We start from the raw sequence: 17,161 nt of genomic DNA on the forward strand, positions 1-17,161 counted from the left end.
ATGCGTGTTTTCTACTCTCTCTCTTTTTTATTAGCTAAAGATCACTTCTTTGACCCAATACATTTTTTGCACGTGCAAAACAGTTATGTGTGGGGCTTTTTGTTTTGTTTTAAAATATCAACAGCCCTTCCCATGCACCCCTCTGCAACAGAGACCCATGCCAGGCTGGGTAATTAATATAAATGACATTTTATGTACAGTATTGCTTTCTTGGTTCCTGCTTTTCTACTGCTCTGTTCTACAAAGCATTTTTCTTAAGTAACTACAGTCACTGCACAGTTAAATAAAACAAGTAGGGGCCCTCTAGGTTTCTGCAAGCTAGTGTGGGAGAATTATATATGGGTACACGTTTCTCTGCAAAAACTGGTTATCTTATGAAACAAGTAGTCCAAGGAAGTGCCAGACTAGAATCTGCCTACAGGGCGCTTTGTTTGCCACGGGACGTACATCTGCAGATCTACGAGGCAGGTAAGTGCCCGATTCTGTATGTAACACACACCCACCCACACACACACACACACACTCACGCCCACATACATATATATATATAAAGGGATATATATGTATGTATGTACATATAAATATAGTTAACTCATGTCCTTATTTACCGATGTAGATATGTAGGGCAGTTCGCTGCGGGATCACGAAGTACGAATACCAGCCCGGGAGCCTTAGGTCACCCACGCGTCCATCCTCATTCGCTTGACGGAAGGGCTTTCTCTGTCCTCCGTGGTGGGGGGTCGGCCAAGCACGATTGGAGAATGGAAGTCACCCCGTGGATCCTCCCGGTCACTCCCATCATAGGAGCTGCTCGAGCTGCTCAGACTGTCCACAGGGGAGCGCCCCATTTCCTGCCGGGGCTGGGGGGGCTGGGGGGGCTGTGGTGGCGGTGGCTGCGGCGGTGGCTGCTGCTGCTGCTGGAAGCCTGACGGGGTCATTCGATCCCGGGGAGGTGAAATTGGTTCTGACTTAATGTTGATGTTTTGGTTGGTATTAATGGATAAATTCGAACCCTGAGATAACTGCCCTCCGGCACTGAAGGAAAGACAAGATGTTAGAGGGCTGGTGAGTGCATCTGCGGAGCGGGAATGATACTGCAGCCTCCACCCGACAGAGCCTGTCCGAATGCCCAGACTGGTTTTACTGACCTCTCCATGGGAGGAGAACAAAACCGGGATGGCCGAGAGCCGGGGGTGGGGGTGGCTAGTTCCCCTGCCCAAGCCCTTGGTCCTTATGCAGATGAAGGAGCCAAAACTGTGCGTCCGCCGCTGCACGTGGACCAGAATGGGTGAGGAATGGCACAGCCCCCACAGCCCCTGCCTTCGGCTTCCCCTCTGCTCCCGCCCTGGGAGCGGCACCGCTCACTGCTCGCACAGTACCCGGAAGGCCGTCACCTGACCCTGTTTTCCAGGGGAGGGCACCGCCTCAGACAGGCCAACTTAGAGTAGCGGAGCGTGTGAACAGGCTCCTCCCCCGAGCCGAGCGACCCTTTCGGCTCGTGGTGTGTTCATTTAGGATGAACACCCCCCCCTCCCAGGGCCAACAGGTGAAGAAATGCAAGGAAAACCACCTTGGCTTTCTCCACGGACGGGAGGAACAGCAGGGGGTGGGCATCTTGTGCGTGAAGGCAGCTAGCTACGGGGTTTCACGTGGATGATCCCAGCCCGCTGCCCACACCCTCCCTCACCGAGAAGAGTTCAACGCAGAGAACATTCCTTCTGGGCAGGGTGAGGGGACAGGCGTGAGAAAAGCTTACGGTGGGGCCCAGGGGTATCCGAAAGCCCTAGTAGCAGGGAGAATGTGGGTGCCGTCTGTGCCTCAATACCCCTTGGTCACTATCTGCATTTCTTCACCTCTAGAGAAGAGAAGGCTTGCCTCCCGAATCTCTTCAGGGAATGCCTAGTTTGAGCAGGACCCAAGCTATTATCCAGAAGCACGTAAAGGAAATATTTTTTCCAAACACTTGTACCACATAAAAAAGAAGTCATCCTAGGACCGTCACATGACAGTCAACAGCACCAAAGACTGTAACTGATAGAAAAATAAAGTGCAAGGGCTGGGAGGAGAGATTCGGGGACAATTTCTAGTTACTCACACCAGAGAGCTGAGGGCGGCTTGTCCTAAATGGTGCTGTTGCCAGGCCGACACCTGTCCCAGAGACAGCATGCCCGGGGAGTTGAAGCCCTGCAGGGCCGACAGGTCCGCGCTAGTCAGTGAGTAATCTAGAACAAGGAGAGAAGGATCACTCGTGTGTGAGAGAGAAGGCCCAAGCACAAGCCAGTTACCCCGGCTGCGAGAAGCCAGGTACTTCCTAACGTAAAACAGGTCTAAACCCACAACAGTTTTCCTTTCGGGAGGTCCTAGCTGCATTTGCTTGTCTGGGATTATCTCGGTAAAGTCCGTCTCAACTCTGTACTACGTGTTTACAGTCTCCTGTCTCACAAAAAGTTGAGATCCTTTCTCCAGACTTGTAAATAGAAATAATGGCGGGGCCATTGCTAAGGGACGTGCGTACGCAGCGGTCACCTTACACGTGCCCACCGCTACCCCCTGGGAAAAGCAGCGACAGACCGGACGGAGCCTAGATCAGCAGCTCTTCTCTTGCTGAAGTACGAGGGGAGCAGGAAGGACACAGCAGCCCTTCTCGTGTGGGGCCAAGCCCGGCGGCCAAGCGAAGGATGCCGGCGCGCAGCTGATGAGCAGCGGTCGCTCGCGGCCCGGGGCTGTGGGAGATCCCTGACTGCGTGCAACACAGCTTCAAGTTCATGAAAAAACTTAGGTGTGACAAGAGTGTCACAGAGAATGCGGCTCATTTTCTCGGAAAGCCTCAGTCATAATCACTCTGGCCAAGACCCAGGGCATTAGGTATCGTTCACACATTGAGCTATTTCAGTTCTTCATTAACACTTGTTTTTTTCCATTTACTTTCAGAGAGAGGTGGCAAAAACCCTTCTACTTTTAACTGCTTTTTCCTGTCTCAGGGGAGGTATTTAAGGAAGCCCATCTTCCTAGTGCATTAACATTCATAAAAAAGGACTGAGAGGAAAGAACATAGCTGCTGCTTAGGATTCTGCCTGCCTCTACACTCTGCTCGCGCCACGCTCTCCGACCGCCTCAGCCACTCCCCACTGAGGTGGGCAGGGGTCCCGCGTGCACACCGGTGCCCCCTGCAGCCCCCAGCTCTCTACCTCTAGGTCCACCCAGCTACCTACTTGGTATGTTCATTTGGATGTCTCTCCAAACCCCTCAACTCTGACACCCGAACTGGACTCGTCTCCTCCAAACCTGCTCCTTATCTTAATAAACGGCACCGATATTCCCCTCGGTCGTGCCAGAAACCTGTGGGTGTTCTTGATACTTCTCTGCGACTTCCAGTGCCAACCACCAAGGCCAGTCAGTTCTCTGTGTTGTCTCTCAAATCTGCCTCTTTCACCAGCTCTCCTGCCACCGCTCTCGTCTAAGCCAACAGGATCCACTACCTGGGCCACCATGCTAGCCTCCGTATGGTCTCCTGACACGCAGCCTTGCCCCATGAACACTAGCCAAAGTGATCTTAAAGTAACAAATGGGCTCACGATACCTCCTTGCCTACAACTTTCTGGCTTCCCTGTGCTCTCAATATCCAAAATCTTCAACGTGGCCTAGAAATTGTTACTTACCTCTACAGTTTCAACCCTTCAAACCCTGTGCCATCCTGATCCTGCCACGCTCCTGTCTGCTAGCCTTTGTACGCCGTGCTCCCCTCTCCCCGGAACAATCTCCCTGCTCCGCCCAGCTGAGTCACGTGTGCCCCTCTAGCGAGGCTTCTCCGTAGCTCTTAACACGACTGTGGTACCTGATTCCCACAGCGGTCTGTCCCAAGTTCCGCTGTGAACCGTACACTCCTGTGTGCCCAGCCTCATAGCTGCCACACAGTGAGTGTTCAACAGACATGTGCTGAATGGATACACGAGCAGGGCTGCGAAGTGACCTTATGAGGGGCAGACGAAGCACCCGGGATTCTTCCACATAAAAACTTGTACTTTTGGAAATGTTGCTCATATCTTCATCCCTTTGCTGATCATTTGGCATGAGCCTGACTCTGCACAGAAAGGCAGATGCCATACTACAGAAAGATGAAAGTGGACGTGTTTAAAAAGGGCAACGAGACAGAGTAAAAATAATGTTTTTTAAGATTAAGCTGCACACATGCTCCGAAAATGAGCGCAGAGACTAAGTCACAGTTAAAAGAAGGAATGAGACTAAGGCCAAGTGATTGATGGTTTTGAGAGAATCGGACTCTGTTTTTATGTTTTAGTAATTCCTTCTGGATTTTTAAAAAACAAGTTCTTGCTAATCCAACAGCATTTCTTAAGCACGCACAGTGGCACATGGACATATCCTGGAAAACCCGTCACAAAAGCTCAAGAAACTGCTCTCGCTCCGAGCCAGTTCAAGTCCCACCTTCCCCGCTGGAGCTCTTCTGAACCTTTCAGGTCGTGTGTACCCCCTCTTTCCTCAAGTTCTCAGGTCTCTGAGCAGAAACTGCTAACCTCAGCCGCTTAGGACCTCAGCTCCGGCCTGTATCCTGAGCTGGCACGAACCTGGGACAAAAGCTCTGTCCCTGGCATACGGGCGCACCTACAGCTGGGGATCACCGCCAGGACACAGAATTTCTATAAACGTGTTATCTCTTGCTTCACTCTAGATTTGCACTTAATAGGTTTGGACATTTTTTTTATATTGATTGTTAGAAAAGGTAGTGGACATTCTCCTAAGAGGCTTTCTTTTTTCAACAAAACCTTTTCAAATTCTGTTTTAAATGAACTACACGGCATTAAAATGACAAGCAAATGTATCAATGGCCGCAGGGAGCGTCAGACAGCAGTGTGAAAGCACCGTGCTAAAGCATTTACTCTGAAGTCTAAAATTAGATAGTTTTTATTACAGTCTGCTTGTAAGAATCCTGAAAGGATGAATGCCCGGCACCACAGTCTGAAAGCTGACAAGGTATTGCTTAACTATTTCCTTCTTTCCTTCCTCTTTTGAAGCATCAGGTGTTTGGCTCAGCGGGTGAGAAGGAGAAACCACAACCCCCACCTTCTGCCTCTCCCCAGAACGGCTGATCTGGAAGACACCTGCCGCGTGTCGGGCCTCGAGGACAGCCTGCGTGGCCCAGGGCAACTCTCCGATCACTCAGCGGTGCTGACTTTGCCTTACAGACCCCCGCAATAGATGTTTTAAGATGAAACGTCTAAATAAACATAAATGAGCGAGAAGCTCCTCTCAGAAGGGAGGAATGACTGACTGGCTCTAAGGAGAAACAAGAAACGTCCTGGTTTTGCTCCTGAGGCACAAAGGACAGAAACTAAAAAAGGTAGTTACACAGAGGAAAACACCAGCTGCCTGGCGCAGCCACGCACGTGTCCCTTTCCGGAGTCCCGAGTCCAGGCGAAGGCCGTGCTCCCCCCAGCAGGTCAACACCTGCCAGCCTGGAGGACTGTAGTGAGACGCGCCAGAGAAAATGCCAAGCAGCGCTCTCGTCCTCTCTGGTCACAGGCCGGGATTCTGGGAACAGCTCTCTGTTTCTCTGTCAGGGTAAGTAAAAGCTGACACTGGGAAATGATCCCACAATGTATTTTTCTGTACGTTTTTCAAAGCTAACCTTTGTCTTTTAATACGCCCAAATGTGACTCTAAAGAACTGGAGATAATTTATTTCAATCAATATACTTGTAAAAAAAAATCACAAAAGCACATCGTGATTACCAAACAAAGAAGTAAGAGCCACAGAAGGCAAGAGAGCGGGCTTACCAGTGTTGTAGGCGGTCGGCATGGCTGAGTACACGAGTCCCTGCGGAGGCAAGCTCGGGGTGGTCACAGACACAACTGGGGTAGCGAGAGGCTGAGTGGCTTGAGAACTGCTTATCCTTTGGGTATTCTGTGAGAGAGTAGAAAAAAGGGTCATTATTTGAGTATTTTTATTCAGCCTTAGTATTTTAAAAATAACATTTAATTTAAAAGTGACATTTTTCACAGTTTTATGATGTGAACGTCATTATGTCTTAAAGCAGTGATGATGTGAAAAAAAACCTTAAAAATACCAATGCGAACAACTAAATATTTAATTTCAAGGGACATAGTTTTACATTAATTATTTGTTTTCCCTTGTCTTTCATAGTGTTTATTGGTGGCAAGGATATATCCTTAAAACAGAAACTTGCACTATGGGTGAGAATGCTTTGACGTGTTACCGTAAATGAGGACTTGCTGGCACTAAAATACCGCCAGGCTGCCCCAAATCAAACATCTAGGTTTTCGAGCCCTGAGGAGAGCCAGAAAGTCTTTTGTATCCGGAGAGCGTAAAGAAGTTTAGGGACCGAAACCACCTGCATCTGCAGCCTCCCGTGTTAGTGTGCTGTGAGGTTCTGGCTTCCTAAAGTACAGTTCACTTCCAGTTTTCCTGCCCTGCGCGCCTACAGTTGCTACACCCACACCCCCCCGTGCCCCCACACTCCCTGCACCCCCACGTGCCCCACCCCCATACATGCTCAGCCTCCCCCACTGTCACCACCCCCCAAAGTGACCTATTCCTTGGCAGCAGGTTCCAATACGCATCCCCGCACAGGCTCCCGACACTTCGGAAAGGAGAGGCTGTGCGCGGAGAGCTTGCGACGAGCGCGCTTCCCGTGAGACGGCGAATGGAGCAACACTAAATGCTCGCTGACCGACTCCATCTACACCGTATCCTATCTGGACCGGGAGTGAACTGAAAAAACCCAACTACTGAATAATCCAGTCAGCCTGACATGGCCCTTCCTCTATGTTTCAGGGGTGACAGCACTTTCTCCCGACAGGGGCTTCCGGGAATGCTCCAAAAGCAGGATCAGAGAAAGAGAACAGACTCCATGATCCATGGGTTCAGCACCCAAGACTGCCAAAGCACAACTAGCCCAGGGCTTTCACATATAGAGACATCACCTACGTTTTTGTCCCCAATTCCCGAATTCCTAAGCTTGGTGGGGGGGGGGGGATCGTTTCACTTTTCTGAACCTCTCTGCACAGTAGGGAAGACAGTGAGCTTTGTGCTGCCGGCCTTGGGCACTAATGGGAAGCTCTAATGAGCCAAGAGGTGGGAAGTGCTCTGGTGACTTGAGTACCACCCAAACGTAATAGTATCCTTAAACGACTCTCCTAAGAAACCCTCTGGCCCACATTTTTATATAACTTCAGATCCATAGGTAAGACCCCTGGAGCTACCACGAAGCGAAGTTGTCTAGAACAGCAAGGCTTCTCAAGACATCTCGGCAGCCCGGCTCTCACCATGAGAGTGTTCGGGGGCGGCTCCGAGGCACCTGTTCCTCCCCGCTTTGGGTCAGAGCCTCCCAGGGTAATACATGAGGGTTCAAACCAATCTGAGTAACTTTCTAAATGTTAACATCGGGGCTATATTTTGGTTCTGACCACAAAGCTCTGCATTCAAAACTGATTTAAGTTTTAGAGTCTGAATCAGCTTCAGTTTTAAAGAGTACGAACTGTTTATAGTTTTGATTAGGTTTTTGTTTCTTAACTACAAACATTTTTTATTTCTTCACCTTGTGGTTTTCAAAGATTTAGAAATTTATCTTTGAGATTCTGTAACTGGGGAGTGAATTTTGAGTGAGTGGAAGTCAATGTATGGTAAGTGGGAATACACGTTCATCTCAGCATCAAGTTAATAATTTTAATGAGTTTTTGAGGTAAAGATACACTTTGGACTTAATCTGGAAACTCAAAGAGTCAGACAGTAGGTGAAAGAACACAGCATGACCCAGTTTGGCCCAACTCTATCTATGCCAGCGCTTCAACTCCATGGCAATCTCCAGGCATGACCTCAAGAAGAGGTGGCGTGTATGTGTGTGTGTAACAGTGAATGCCAAGATACTGGCCGTATGCATCAAAGTTCCGAATCTCAAGGGCATTGATTTTTCTGAGTAAGAGACTTGTGGGACCACTAGAGGGCAACATACTGCTACAGAACTGAAAGGAAACACTTGTGACAACTAACTTCTAAGGGTAAACAGTCGAAGACAAATCATTTTATCTTGAATTATAAACTTCCATTTTCTAATTATTACCGTATCACTAAGTAAAGTATTTCCCCAGAAGAAAGTCTAAATCTGCACATGATATAATCCAACACCACAACTGATGGCAGACTAGTATACTTTAGTTTACTGAATACAAAACCACATCTAAAACTGTGAGTGATCACGAAGTTAAAGAATGATCTCTTAGTTTAAGGACAGAGCACAGACAACCTTATCTAAAAAGACACAAACTGTGCAAAACACACCAGCATGCATATATATGTAATAATAAAATATAAATAAAACCAACAGATGCCTTCCCCCCATGCTCTCATGCAATCTGAACCCTTGTCCATGCTACAAACTAAACATTTTCAAGTTTTTCTCCCTTAAAGTCACTAATTAGCAACTGACTGAATTTATATGATTTCTGTGAATTTGGGTTTTAGTTCCCAAAGAAGAGATAAAATGAAAGTTATTTTTAGTCAAATTTATTTTCTAGAAGATAAGCCAATAGAAATCATTTGTTTCACAACAAAGATAATAGCTACTTTTAACAACAGAGTATGTCCTGATAGAAAAAGATAAATTTGTGTATATTAAATTACAGACATTCCTTTTAGCAAACAGGGAACCCCCCTTATGGTTCAGATCATCTCATGCAGTATGAAATAATTCCAACTCTGAAAAAAGTGACCTCACCAAAAATGATGTAATCTTTTTGAAAGAAAGAGAAATAACACAAGACCATGTGTTACAATCTGAGGAACTTTGAGGGTGAAGTCATTTTCTAAAAATAGGTTAATAATTTGGGGAACTATATAAGGTATTCTATATCTTTCCTTAAAAAAAATCTTTAGCAAGTGTCTTGTGATCATTGACGGCTACTGTTTTTAAAGGCTCTGTTCCAATGTTCCCTCCAACAAACAAAATGGGTCAAGATATACAACTATAAGCAGAAAAACGGGATGGACTCTGTAGTACCAGAATGGTTCAGTTATTAAAAGTGCTTGGACAGTGTTTAATAACAGCAAGAAAAACTGTGTAACAAAGGGAACACTGGTTAGATATAAACACTTAAGAGAATTAGTACTTTCCAGATCTTTTGCAACTCCCTTCAAGCAGAAACGCACACTCACCAACTCCAATTCCTCTTCCTCCGACTGCACTCAGCACATGAGAGGGATACGAGAGTTACTAAGACTGTTGATACTCAAAAATAAAATATTTCTTTAGAAAAACATGTTATTCGGACACTAGCAGTTGCTTGGAACTCTAAAGAGATGATTAAATATATGCAATGAATACAAATATAAATTATTTATCGTATCTCCACTAGTAGCTGATTTAAGAAAGATTCTTCAAATCCTCGCAGGCGAGGCTTTAAAGCTGCCCCCGTTCCCTGGTTTCGTCCGCTCCTGTGTCGGCCTCACCCGCACGCTGCTGGGCTACCGCGACTGTGTTTAAACGGAGCTCCTCATCATGACACCGGTTTATACTTGAAACCCTGAGAGTACTTCGTCCTCACATCCCTAGCCCACCTCGTCACACACGTCCATTATTTATCTTCTAGACGTGTGCTTTTTGGTCGGCAGGAATTATTTTGTTTTCTTATTTCCCACCGCAGCTAGCATAGTGTTACGAAACAAGAAGAACTCCAACAGTAGTTCATAACAGTCTTGGATAACACAGATTTAGATGCAAATACAGCTTTCGTGAGTATAATTTCGCTGCGGAAAAACAGTAACATGTATGAAGCTAATGAGAATGGAAGAGAACTGAACTGATAAATCACGTCCAGAAGAGAGATGAAGGACACATATTTGCTCTTCTCCTAAGCATTTAGAAAATACTAACAGGCTAGAAATAATCTGCTAGCTAGTGTTTTCTTATTTTACTTGAAGGAGTCAAGTTTCTCCGTCAATCTATGGAAGTCTTTGTAAGCATCAGTGATGGAGGAGACCCGGATCCGAAAGCCAGCCAACCTGCAAACAAACAGTAACACAGGCAGGCTGGTTGCCGACTCTGAAAAACAATCACCCGGCCTAAAACTGCTGTCTCAAATGTGGGCGAGAGGCCCTTCAGCGGCGGAGTTACACAGATCTTCACAGGCCTCCAACTGCAGGACCCGCGTGGAAATACCGCAGGTAGGTGCTGTGTGGTTTCCACTTGCACCTGCCAGGCCAAGGGTGTAAAACAGTTTATATGGCAAATTCTGAGTCTTCTAAGAGCTGCTTCATGATCTCTGAAAGACCAGACAGAGATAGCCCTGACCAGCTGCTGAAGGCCTCCATGCAGGTCTGCCCTTACCTTCTGCAGTTGACTGAGCCTTAAATGAAACTTTCTGCAGCCTCGCTGAAAGACAGGGGCAGGTGTTTGACATCCTGTTCCTAAAAGGTGAGCCAAATGACTACCCTGAATGACCCACATGTTTTTCTTTTCGGGGTTACCTGTTACACCTGTGTGTATCTTTAACTCCGTATCCTGCAATAATTTTACCCGTAGAGAGCGGCTGCGAAGACAGCACACGATCACAGCACACACCCAGCACCACCCCACCTGGGTTTGCCTCTCAAAGATACATGAGACAACTGTCAAACTGACAGAGGAACACAGCAATAACTGAGGCTACAGGACTTCACCTGGATTTCACCCGTCTTTCACCGATGTCCTTTTTCTACTCCAAGACCGGATGCTGCATCCCACATGCCCTTACCGGTCACATACCCTTAGTCTCCTCTGGTCTGTGACCGCTCCCTCCAACTTTCCTTATTTTGCACGACCTTAAAAACTGAAGAGTATTGGGTGGATATCTCATGGAACCTCCCATAATTTGGGTCTTAAATTTTCTTGGATAGAGAGCATGGATTTTTGGAAGAGTATCAAAGAGGTGATGTGACCCTCTTAGCACATACCAGAAGGTATGTCATTCCATTATTGGTGATGTTAAACTCGACTGCTGGTGAAAGTCGCGTCTTCCAGGACTCCCCACTGCAAAATTACTATTGTTCCCTTTGTCAGTTATTTGCGGAGAGACATTTTGAGGCTATGCAAACACCCTGTTTCTCCTTAAACTTTCGCTCACTCATTTTAGCATCCACTGACCCTGCCCGGCCATGCTCTCTGTACTGCGGTAATGACAGTGATGATCTGCTATTTCTCTCATTCTTTCAACATGTAATAATTAGAACTCTTCTCTAAGGAAGAGCTGTTTCTTTGATCATTTTTATCAATAACAGACTTGGTATTTTTTATTCCCTGGGTACTAATCCAATACTATTGTTACTTATTTCGTTGCTTAAATTGTTCTAGTTTGGGCCACTGGAGCTCTTCGGAAAGGCTGGTTCCTGTAAGCATTTCACCTGCACTTCCTTATCCTCTGGCACCTCCGACTCATCCTGTATTTTCACTGCCCCCACTCTATAATCATTGCTCCAAGGAGTCCTGATTCCTTTTATTGGAGAATGTTTAGAAACGAAGATCTGAGTACTAGGTGTGTTCAGTTATCAGGCGTCATTATCTGAAGGGTCTGTCGGCAGAGCTAGGAAATATATGAGATATACTATTCACGTGTATATACATTTATATTTCTCTATCTATATATGTTAAGAAAGCAAGTTCATACTGAAACTTCCAACAATAGCCCAGAAACACAGTGTTCACTGTAGCCTTCCTTCCCCAACCCCCAACCACCTTGCTTATTTGTAAGTTTTTTCCCCCCAACAACGAAAAACCCGGCTTTATCTACAATGTATTCACTGTTTGAGTGTTGTCTAACAAATGTACCATCTTGAGCGCAATGACTTCCTAATTTTTTTGTTTTCTTTATCTAGAGTTAAAACCGTTTCCAAAGTTACTGAGAGCTCCTTCCCCGTCCCCTTCTGGATCATCCTGTCACAGACTTGTACTACAGTCATATTCATGAGTCACAGTCTGTATTCCATCTGCAGTTCCCCTGGAATCCTGGTTGATTTTTAACTGCATATAGTAAAACCACTCTTTGTACAGTTTTATGAGTTTTAACAGAAGCATGGACTCATATGTACATCCACCAGCACAGGATCACAGTATAGTTCCATCGCCTCAAAAATTCACCTCAAATACCCTTTGCAGTCAACTCCTCTTTCCATCCCTGGCAACCACTGATCTGTTTTGCATTTTGCAGAATGAAACAGAAATGGAATCACATGCTATGTAGTCTTTTGGATCCAGCTTCTTTCACTTAGCAAAACTCATTTAAGATCATCTATACTGCTGTGAATAAGTGGCTTGTCCCTTTTTATTGCTGAGCAGTACTCCTTTGTCTGGATGTACCACAGTGTGTATATCCATCCATTCTTCTGTTGGAAGGACATCTAGGTTGTTCTCAGTTTTTGGCAACTGTGAAAAATACAGATTTCTGTAAGCACAGTTCTCAGTTCACTTGTGTAAATTCTCTAGGAGAGGACTGTTGGGTTGTATGACAAGTATATATTTAACTTTGTAAGACGTTGCTGATCTGTTTTCCCAAGTGGTGTGTGACTTTGCATTTTAAGCATGAATATACGAGGGTTCTTGTTGCTCTGCATCCTTGTCAGAACTTGGCATTTTAGAATGCTGGGTTTTTGTTTTGTTTTTAAGTAGGCCTCAGTGGGCCTTGAACTCGTGACTCTGATATCAAAACCTGAGCTGAAATCAAGAGCTGGACACTTAACCAACTGAGCCAACCAGGCGCCCGAGTAGAGCTGACACATGATGTTACATTTTTTCAGGTGTGCAACACAGCAGTTCCCCAACTCCATACAGTATGCTGTGCTCACAAGTGTAGCTGCCATCTGTCCCCATATAATGCTATCACAATACCACTGATTTTTTTATTTTTTAAATCTTAGCCATCCTAACAGATGTACAGTTGTATCATCATAGAAGCAGGTCCTCTACCAGGTATGTGATTTGTAAACAGTTTCTCCTCATCTGTAGGCTGTCTTTTTATTCTCTGGGTAGGACCTTTTACAGAGTAAAACTTTTTGATAGTGTAACTATTTTGATAGCATCAATATATCAGAATTTTCTTTATGGATCATGTTTTTGGTGTATTGTTTCTTCCGAAGTTTTCTTCTAAAAGTTTCAGAGTTTTGTATTTTATGCTTGAGTCTATGATACGTTTTAAGTTAATTTTTGCATAAGGTATGAGTTGTATTTTGAGGTTTTATTTTTGCATATGGATGGTGAACTGTTCCAGGAGAGTCAGTTGTACCAGCTGTCCTTTCTTGGCTGAACTGCTTTACTGCCTTTGTCAAAATACAACAGAATATATTTGTGTAGGTCTATTTTCTGGGCTCTCTGTTTTGTCCACTGGCGCCCACCTTTCTGCCAGTACCTCTTTCATTCTTGATATTGATAACGTGTGCCTTCTCTTTTAATTTGGTCAGCTTGGCCAGAAGTTTAGCAATCAAAAAACTAGGCTTTGCTTGATTGCTTTTCTCTATTGTTTTTGTTTTAAATTTCATTAATTTCTGAATTTTTTCTTTTGATTGCTTTGGGTTAAGTTTGCTCTTCTTTCTTGAGTTTATGAGTTTTAACAAAAGTTTACTGATTTAGTAGCTTCTCTTTTCTAATATAAACATCAAATGCTGTAAGTTTCACACACACACACACACACACACACACACACACACATTTTATAATTTCTCCTGAGATTTCCTCTTTGACCCAGGGATTATTCAAAAGTGTGTTAATTTCTCAATATATAAGGATTTTTCCTTTCTTTTATGATTTCATTATGATCAGAGAATATAATCTGTATGATTTTAATTCTTTGATATTTGTTGAGGTTTACTTTATGGTACATGAAATGGTCTATCTTGGTGAATGTTCCAAGGGCCCTTAAGAAAAATGTTATGTTCTGCTGTTGTGAAGTGTCCCATAAACATCTGTTAGAGTACTGGTGAGGTTGGCTGAGTATTGCTCAGGTTGTCTAGATCCTTACAGATTTTTCTGCCTGCTTGTTCTGTCAATTACTGAGAGAAGAATGTTTAAGTTTCCAGCTACAGTTGTGGATTTTTCTATTTCACCTTTTAGTTCCATCAGTTTTTGGCTTACAAATTTTGAAGGCAGGCTGTTAGGTGTGTATACATTAAAGGTACTTATTTCTTGGAAAATGGACTGTGTGAAGTCCTTCTTTATTCTTGATAATATTCCTTATTGTGAAGCCCACATTGTCTGAAATTAATATTGCTACACTAGCCTTCTTGTGGTTAATGTTTGCACAATATGTTTTCTCTATCTGCTAACCTATGCCTTTATATTTAAAGTAGGGTTTCTATAGACTGTGTATAGTATGACCTTCCTTTTTTATCAATTAATTTATTTTTTTTAATAAACATATAATGTATTTTTATCCCCAGGGGTACAGGTTTGTGAATTGCCTTGACCTTCCTTTTCTTAAACAATCTGACATTTTGTCTTTTAACTAATGTTTACGACCAAATTCTGTGTGATTACTTGTATGGTTGGATTAAAATCTACAATGTTGGGCTAGCTGTATTTATTTGTCTCATCTGTTCTTTGTTGTATTTTTCTGTTTTCTCCCATAGCTTGGGCTATTCGAGCATTTTTTTATAATTCCATTTTATCTCCTCTATTGACTTTTTATACCTCTTTTTAAATTGTTTTCTGTAGTTGCACTAGGTTTTATAACATACATTTTTAGTTAACTAGAGTTTACCATCAAGTAGATATCATATTAGATGTAGAGTAAGGACTTCAAACAGTGTGTTTACACTTTGCTTCCTGTCTTTTGTTGTTCTACACTTTATTTTTACATGTATTATAAGCACCAAATTCATTCCCACTATTTTTGCTTTAGAAAGTAGTGATCTTTTAGAACAATTAAAAAGAGAAAGATGCCTGGATTCTGGTTTCTAATACCAGTCTCCAATAATAAGGAACCAGGTTCCTGAGAGAAATGACTGATTCTGGGGCAGGAAATATACAAGATGAGCCTCGAACACTTCGTCGTAACTGAAAAATTTTAAAGTAACCTTCATTATCCCCTCCCTGCCAAAAATAACCCCACAAGGATGAGGGTGTATTTTCAGAGGAACTGGAACCAAGTGAAAAGTCCTCAACAGCTAAAGCTGGAATATGAGCAACAGAATGAAACAGTATTGGCAGAACTATATGTTAACAGAATTTAGTAGTATAAATATCCATAAGTCTGTATTAATGTAAATCATTAAATAATAAAAGCAAACAGATAAATCACCTGTTCAGAAGAACTCCAAATAATTTATGTAGATATTCCGCCCTCAAGGAGGTAGAGCCTAATTCCCCACTCCTTAAGTATGGACCTTCCATAGGGACTTCTTTCCAAAGAGGACAGTACGGAAAGGAAGAAGCGTAACTTTGCAGCAGATAAACCCATGCAACACTGCATCAGCAAGGTGACCAAGGTTGACAACAACAGTAATTACTCATAATGATACTATGTACCCTTTGTATGAGGTGATAAAAATGGCACACTTGAGTTGTGGCCTTCCTCCCTGAAATCCATAACCCCAGTCTAATCATGAGTAAAACGTGAGGAAAAAAGTCCCAATGGAAGAACATTCTACAAAATACCTTACTAGTACTTCTCAAAACTGTCAAGGTCATTAAAGCAAGGAAAGACTTAGAAACTATCACAGCCAAGAGGAGTCTGAGGAAACAGCCTACTAAGTGTAATGTGGTGTCCTGGATGGGGTCCCAGAACAAAAGCTATGTGGTTTAAAAACTAAAGAAATCTGAACAAAGTGTAAAAGTTCTGTGAATAATAACGTATCAATACTGACCTTTTAGTACTATGTAGTACTACAGTACTATGTACTATACTAATGCAAGATGTTAATAATCGGAGAAACTGGTATGAAGCATTAGGAGAACTTTCTGTACTATCTTTGTAATCTAAAATAAAAGGTTTACAAAATGTAGGGGAAAATGAATTGTGTTTTATTTATATTTATCTTCATTTATTTCATTTCCATTGTTCTATATTTCTCTGTGTAGATCCAAGTTTTTGCTGGCATCACAGTCCCTTTGCAGAAGGACTTCCTTCAGCATTTCTTGCAGAACAGATCTCCCAGCAATAAATTCCCCAGATTTTGTTTTTGGTTTGAGAAAGTTTTTATTTCTTTCATTTCTGAAAGACAACTTTGCTGGATACAGAATTCTAGGTTGAGGGTTTCTTGTTTTGAATTCCAGCACTGCAGGTTACTCCGCAGTTTTGTAGCTTGCATAGTTTCTGAAGAGAAGTATGGTATATGTTCTCTTTTTCCTTCTCTTTCCTCTGACTGCCTTTAAGATTTTCTCCTTGTTGTCCTTTGCTTTTAGCAATCTGAAATGTGTGTGTATTTGTCCTACTTGGTGTTATTATTTCTTCAAATATTTCTTCTGCTCTGTTCTCTCTCCCCTCTTTTTGGAATTCCAATGACAAATATGTTAAAGCAGCTGATAGAAGTCCACAGCTCTTGGAAGATTTGTTCTGCTTTTTGTTTTATTTTCACCCTTCTTTCTCGTTGTTTTGCAGTTTGGGTTAACTTTACTGACCAACAGACCAATAGCTTTAGTGCTTGGTTTGAGTTCATTTAGTTAGGAATTGGGCTGAGTTGGAGCTCACGGGTGCAATCATCACCCTCGGTGCCGCCACCATGGGCCCCGAATCCCTGCAGCAGGAAGTGAGGGCTGGTTTGCCAGAAGTCGGTTTTTCTCCAGTGTGTGCTCCATTCTCAGTCTGAAGCCTCCCCCTCTTGGTGCTGCGCCCCGGGCTGGGGCCTCTTGGGCACCTGCCATGCTCCTGGCGTTCACATTGTTCCTGCGCCTCCACCGTGGCTTCAGATGTTTTTCCTTTTCCATTTCTCGAGATACAATGGGAGGTCGCCAATGTCTGGAGGGTGACACTTTCTGTCGTTCATCCCCTCACAGATGAACACTTCTGGTCCACAGGACAGAAAGGGGAGAAGGGTCCAGGCAGCACACTTTGTCCCTATTACAGGGGCTGCTCTTCCCTTTTCTCAGCCATACATCATAGCGGAGACTTCTTCAGGATGTTCCCAATCTCTTCTGTAAACACCCAGTGGGGTTCGTGAAGAAAAAGCC

At 43.9% G+C, this 17,161-nt stretch overlaps 1 protein-coding gene across 1 annotated transcript in view; it reads right to left on the minus strand.

Annotated features, from left to right (window-relative positions):
- Positions 1-535: 535 nt before the first annotated feature.
- The window catches only part of LOC111152562 (myocyte enhancer factor 2A), a 156,144-nt gene continuing 139,518 nt past the window's right edge, over positions 536-17,161 (minus strand). Inside the window, exons 9-12 of the mRNA XM_022511039.1 lie at positions 9,187-9,210; positions 5,793-5,919; positions 2,096-2,222; positions 536-1,035 (exon numbers count right to left, since the gene is read on the minus strand). Of these exons, the coding sequence (XP_022366747.1) occupies positions 672-1,035; positions 2,096-2,222; positions 5,793-5,919; positions 9,187-9,210 (642 nt within the window). The 3' untranslated portion in view covers positions 536-671. The remainder of the gene's footprint in view (positions 1,036-2,095; positions 2,223-5,792; positions 5,920-9,186; positions 9,211-17,161) is intronic.

Source organism: Enhydra lutris, unplaced genomic scaffold (assembly GCF_002288905.1).
Source record: "Enhydra lutris kenyoni isolate GAN:26980312 unplaced genomic scaffold, ASM228890v2 scaffoldscaffold29, whole genome shotgun sequence".
Classification (NCBI taxonomy): domain Eukaryota; kingdom Metazoa; phylum Chordata; class Mammalia; order Carnivora; family Mustelidae; genus Enhydra; species Enhydra lutris.